The 6,781-nt window shown below is 35.0% G+C and overlaps 1 protein-coding gene across 1 annotated transcript; it reads left to right on the plus strand.

The window, feature by feature from the left end:
* The first annotated feature begins 1,883 nt into the window (after positions 1-1,883).
* On the plus strand, positions 1,884-3,433 carry LOC131168060 (UPF0481 protein At3g47200-like). The gene has a single exon (XM_058127234.1). It carries the CDS (start codon positions 1,958-1,960, stop codon positions 3,407-3,409), a length of 1,452 nt encoding a protein of 483 aa, XP_057983217.1. The 5' UTR covers positions 1,884-1,957; the 3' UTR covers positions 3,410-3,433.
* The last annotated feature ends 3,348 nt before the right edge of the window (positions 3,434-6,781 follow it).

Below are 6,781 nucleotides of genomic sequence, written 5' to 3' on the forward strand. Positions count from 1 at the left end.
ATAGCACTAATAGATTTCGATACCTTGGACATATTATGCAAGATGAGGAGAAATTGAAGAAAATGTAATGCATACGGTTAAAGCAAATTAGGTAAAATGAAGAATTGTTTCGAGTGTGCTGTGTGATCGTAGAATGCCCTTAAAATTAAAAGAAAGTTTTATAGAATAATTATAGGACTAGTTATGTTATATGGATAAGAACGTTGACGACTAGGAAACAACATATCTAAAAAGAAAAAAATTGCTGAGATGAGAATGCTAAGATGGATGAGTGATTTAATGTTAAAAGATAAATTAAGGCATGAGCATATTTGCAAAAGTTATGTGTAACTCCTGTAGAAGATAAGATAAAGGAGGTACGACTCAGAAACTTGCAACATAGGTCACATAGTGCACCAATGAGGAAGAATGAGGTAGTTACCATAAGTGGCAGTAGGAGTAGGGTAGATCTAAAATAACTTAGTACGAGATAGTGAGTAAAGATTTAAAAGCCTTGAATTTTTAAAAGAAAATTGTCCATGATCATATGTCGCCAACATTCTGATTCATATAGCATAGCTAGTCTTAAATTTGTCCTATAAAACTTTCTTTTAATTTTAAAGGTATTCTACGATCACACAACACACTCGAAGCACTTTTCCATTTCATCTAATTTGCTTTAACCATATGCATTACGTTTTCTTCAATTTCTCTTTCAACTTGCATGATAGATCCAAGGTATCAAAATCTATTAGTGCTATTGATTTTTAAATCATCAAGGTTAATCATAGCTAGAGGAAAAGGGTTTGCCAAATTTGTTCTTATCCATTCGAAAGCAATCCCATGGTTAGTTTTAGGTCTGCGAACGGTTGAACGACAGAAAGTTCAAGGCAAGGAAACAATCACAATCATGGTTTTAAATAAAGGTCGCGACCGTTACATAATGGTTTTTTGGGTTACTGATACCGTTACATACCGTGAAATTAGGGGGGAGGGGGGGAAATCACGGCGTAGCAGGCGTTACGGACCGCGACCATTATGTAAAGGCCGCTACAGCCGTTAAGTAACCACTACAAGACTATTACACCAAAAAATTATTTTATTTTTTACTTTTTCTTCCCACTTTTTCCCTCTCTTTCATATATCACTCTCAATATACCTAATGGCAAGGGGGAGAAAAGATTATAATGAGGATGACAATGATACAAAATTTACTATTTCTTTAAATACTCACAATAGATACATTAATTAATAATTTAAAAAATACTAACTTGTTAGAAAAATATTTTATTTTGATAATATGAGTAATGTGATATTTATGTTCTATATTTTTCAACTTCAACCTTCTTTCTTTTCTAACTATTTTACATTTGTATTATTCTAACTATTTTACATTTATACTATTTCTTTAAATACTCACAATAAATGCATTAATTAACAATTTAAAAATACTAACTTGTTCGAAAATATTTTATTTTTATAATATAGTAATGTGATATTTATGTTCTATATTTTTCAATTTCAACATTCTTTTTTTTTTTTAGATTACGCACCGGGTATCCACGTGTCCGTTTTACGGTCCACGTGACTAATCTTAAGCTCCTTGAAGTTGACCCCACAACTTTAAAGGAAGGATAAATTCAAGAATTCAGGGATAGAAATGAATTCGGGAGGATTTGAACACTTGACCTCGTGAAAAGTACTCTCGCAGCCCGCACGACCACCTGAGCCACACCTTGGGGGTAACATTCTTTCTTTTCTAGTGATGTAAAGTGGTAATCTAACAACTTTGCATACAATTCCAATCTTGACATAAAAGCAAGAAAGGTAAGGACATGATTCATCTTGAATGACATAATATAGCCACTTTAAATAATCTTCAAAGGATAAAGCAACCTGTGTTACTATAAATACCAAGGAATCACCTGTGTTGCGGGGCAGATAACTCAGCACCTCTGTTCTTGGTTGCATACGAAAAATGGCAGCTCCCGAGGAGGTGACTTTCATGGAAGCGTTCTCTGCAAATCAGAGTGCAGTAGCCAGAGAAAATGCAGCTTTACTACACAGAAGTGGCAATTCGCTTGCTGTCTTATCTGACGAGATTGAAATGCAGAGCATTGTAATCCCCGGGGAAGCAAGTTCCTGCCCTCCTGAAACTACAGACCAGTGGTTGCAATCCATAATGAATGATGGGTCTACAAGCAATAGAAATCAAAAGCCCAGGATACAGAAGGTCCCGAGGATGCTGCGCAAGATCAAATCCAACGAGAATTGCTACGAACCGCACGTGGTTTCAATTGGTCCTTACTACCATGGGAAGCGGGAGCTCGAAGCAGTGGAGAAGCTCAAGGTTCCAATGGCACGAGATTACATAGAAAGCTGTAATACCAGTGGGTTGTCAGTTCGTGCGATGTATGACAAGGTTGCAGCGGTGGCGGTTGAAGCAAGGCAGTGCTATGCGAAGGACGCAACGAAAGGCCTGGACAATGAGGCCTTTGCTCAGATGATGTTCCTGGACGGCTGCTTCATTCTCCAGTTCATTTATTATTATGAAGAAAACAAGCATGCAGAAATGAAGATGAGAAGCCTGGAAATTGCTTTCGTGCGGCGGGACTTGTTCTTGTTGGAGAATCAACTCCCTTTTCTCGTCCTCAAGGTGCTGATGAGCTTGAGGTTTCAAGAAGAAGAAGGGATAAATAAGATCAACAGTTTCATTGAGCATACAAGGGCACTCCCCCCTCCGGGAAGGCCTCTGTTAAACAGCGAAAATCAGCCTGATAAAGAACCAGCTCACCTACTTGACCTACTACGGGCTCAGCTCATCAAGTTGCCGGATAAAAAAATTGCTACCAAGTCCAATAATAGGAGCAGTCTTTGGTACTCATATCGATCAGTAAAGGAGCTGAAGACAGCGGGAATCAAATTTAGGCCCAGCAAAACACGGAGTTTCAGAGACATCATGTTTGAGCAGTGTTGCGTAGTAGGATTTCTCAAACTCCCTCCAGTAACTGTAGATGACTCAACCAAGTCCATTCTTCTGAACTTGGTAGCCTACGAGGCATGCCCTGATGCCCCTGATGACTTGGGGGTCACCTCTTACATATGCTTCATGGATTCACTGATTGATCATGCAGAGGACGTGAAGGAGCTGCAATCCAAGGGCATACTCTTGAACTACCTGGGTAGCGACCAGCAGGTGGCTGATCTGTTCAACGAGATAGCCAACAATTTGGTGGACAATCCTGAGCTTTACATGGAAGTCAGGATGCGGATTGAGGAACATTACAAGAACAGGTTTAGAGTATGGATCGCGGAGGGGCTGAACACCCATTTCAGTAGCCCTTGGACTTTTCTGGCTTTCTTTGGTGCTTTTTTTGCAATTTTTCTGACTTCTGTTCAAACTTACTATGCAGTCTTCTCTCGGAAGTAATGCTACTTACGGTTTTCGGAATTAAATGAGGTGAAACTAAAATGCAATAAAAATTAAAAGGAGAATATGAAGAAATCAGGTAAGAAATTCAATCGCTCTAATGCTTTCTTACATACCAAACATGCACCAAATCTTCTGTCATGGGGATAACTCGAGGCTCTTGTTTGTAGACTTGTAGTTTGATTTTTTTGCTGGTTTATTTGTATTACATTTTGAGAGTGCTTCTACAACACAGTTTCATTTTATTTATTAAGATAATGTAATAATTATTTATTAAAAATTATAATAAACTCCTTAGGATAAAAGATGTGATATGTTGAAAATGTCTCTAAAAATATAAACATTATATTTGCCTTCATGTTACATTCTTGTGTCTAGTTGTTTATTTATTTTATTCAATAATAAATGGGCTCAGCCGTAAATCAAAACTATTGATGATACATAGTGCATCAATATTTTGCATGTCATAAGTCCCTATTTAAATAGTGCATCAATCTTTTGCATGTCATAAGTCCCTACTTAAATACAAATTTGATCTCACAAGAAATTGATAAAATTTCACACATAGAAATTTCTCTCTTGTCCATGATTATAATGTGCTCTTTCATGGATTTGGAACATGTGCGACTCCCACAAGAAGAGAATTTTTGTGTTGAGCACTTACACAATTTCTTCATTTTGATTGATAACTCTCAAGTCTCACCAAAGAATCAATTACATTCTCTAGAGTTTATTCTACGGTTTCATAGTGATGATTTTCCGTCTCCTTACGTACTCCTTCCCCGATAACTAAAGCTTATGGTGTTTGCACCATGATGGATTTGCTTTTGGTGATGGCTCCTCTATGAATTTGTGAACAACAATTTCATCTCTTTGCTCACACAAGCTCCTCTCCACTAGTTGATTCTTGCTTTGTTGAACGTCACCCAACCACCATTGATTTGGGAACAACTTGTCAATTGTAGGCTTCGATTATTGGCAATTGCAAAGGGAATCTAGGACTTTGGTTTAGAGCAATGAAATTGGAGCTACAAATTAGGGTAATTGCAAAGAAAATTTGTGTTTTTGACAAAATTGAACACTAAGTTTTTTTTTGAATTAGGATATTGCAATTGGTCAAGGACAAAAAATTTCTTGAGTCTCTAATCAATTCATTCTCTCTCCCATAATTTATATCATGGGCCAAAGGCGAAGGATTGTGGCACACCCGTCGTAACACATTAACTTAATTAGTGAGCCAAAAGAAAATTGCAAAATCACCACATAAGCATGCTCACTAATATCTAATACGAATTTGCAGTCAACGGTAAGCGAGCATGAAGTAAAAATGAGAGCGTAAGTAGTAAATTAAGCAAAGCGTGAATTATGCAATGATTGACAAAACATACAACTACCCTAAAGAGTTTTCTATTAAAATCTAACACTAGCAAACAGAAACATCACTATGACCAAGGAATCATACTCCATTTTTCTCACTAAGCATTATTTTACTTGAAGATAAATCCTATAATACTATTTATATGATGGTTCCCTACCCAATCAATACGAGACAAGCAATCATAGGTAAGCCTAAGACCCTAAACAAGTTTGACTCGTGACATTCTCCCTCACTTATGTGGTTAATGTCATCATAGATTTTGATACTAAGTGTTCTTCAACTATGTCCATGAACATGAAATATAGAGTGCATTTTCATCCAAGCTAGCGAATAAATATTGTAGAAGGTCTTCCTAACTTTGGACTAATCATTCATATTTGCTAATAGTTCTTTATCTCAGAGTTGCAGTGACGTGATCTATTCTAGATGGAGCTTAACAATCACTAGGTTTCCCATGCTAAGTGTAATATTCTTCTCCTTTGATCTGTCCACTTCTTTATATGCTTTGAAGCATCTTTGCATTATCTTTCTATTGTTTAGTAAAGATGTATGCTCTCGAACCCTTTCTTCTATGTGGCTCACAATTACATTCTGTAATGTTTCTAGCTTTTCAGTTTCTACTTATGTCTGATACTTCCACAATTTATATCTAGTTACATTCCATATTTTACATATTTTAGTATTTTTTTCTTATTTATTTCAATCTTTTGCACTCAAATAAATCTTTCATTTAGAAACATAGGAAGACATTTTATTATGTTACTAATGTTTGATTAGAATATTCTAATCCTTCTACTTTGATGATGACTTATCCCTTCATCTACCTAGTAAGTGTAATATGTCAGTGTTACATATTTTTGTAAATTTTTGTTTTGCTCTAATTTGTTGCGTGAATACATGTTGATTTTACCTATTTGAGAAACATTTTAATTGTATGACACTTGTCTTATTTTAAAATATTCTATGCAAACTAATGTAAGAGAACTTTGTGATTATATTTATTTAATTGGAATACTCAATATCATATGTTTCTATAAATAAAATAGAACAATAGTTAATATGTTGTGGCAAAGGTCACGCGAAATAAGAAAATATATAAATTTATATTGAAACTACATAATTTTGCGGCTAATTTTGATGAAATTTATATATTGGTAAAATGGTTGAAAGAATTTTTATTTATTTTCAAAACCACATGCTTTCACAGCTAAACTGATTTTCAGCCTCTCTCTCTCTCTCTCTCTCCCCTCCCCCCAACACACACACACACGCACACACAGAGAAAGTGCATCTCTCATCCCATTTCCCTTTCTCCCTCTCAAGATTTAACCGAAGACCTTCAACATAAAAATTCTAATAAATTTTTGGGATGTTCCCCAGACCTATAGACAGTGGTTTCAAAATTTTTTTTACCGAAGCAAGTTGAAAAGAGCACATAGTGGTGGATCTAAGATTTTGTAAGGGGGATATTAATTACCCTGTGTACAAACCATTTGGGGCCTTAGGAGATAGGAGAGTGGAGGGAATGGATATATTAAAAAAATTTATATCATCCAAAGTTTTGTACTTTTTTCACATTTTATTCATTTATTGTAACTTAATAACTTAATTCTTTTAGACTACTTCTAGTATTAAATTTGTTTATTAAAATATATATATATATATTGATTATATATAATAACTAATCTTAACTATATTTATGAAACTAATATTTTATTTAAGTGTTTTTTTTTTAATATTTTAGAGATACTCTATGCTTGAGAGATTTACTGCAGAAGTTATATATCTTTTAAGAATATTAATGGAAAAATTTAGAGAAAAGAAGAGGGACTTGCATATGGTATTTATTGACTTAGAGAAAGTGTATGATAGAGTACTTAAGAAAGTTTTATGAATTTTTATGGTGAGTTTTTAGGGAAAAAAGAAGAAGAAGGTGTATTTAGTAGGTATACTAATGTCATTAAGGATATGTACGAAAGAGTAATGACTAGCAC

The sequence above is a fragment of the Malania oleifera genome, chromosome 11, assembly GCF_029873635.1.
Source record: "Malania oleifera isolate guangnan ecotype guangnan chromosome 11, ASM2987363v1, whole genome shotgun sequence".
NCBI classification, from domain to species: domain Eukaryota; kingdom Viridiplantae; phylum Streptophyta; class Magnoliopsida; order Santalales; family Ximeniaceae; genus Malania; species Malania oleifera.

What these genes read in the sequence shown, in the direction of transcription:
- LOC131168060 (XM_058127234.1), top strand. Translation starts at nt 1,958, where the DNA reads ATGGCAGCTCCCGAGGAGGTGACTTTCATGGAAGCGTTCTCTGCAAAT.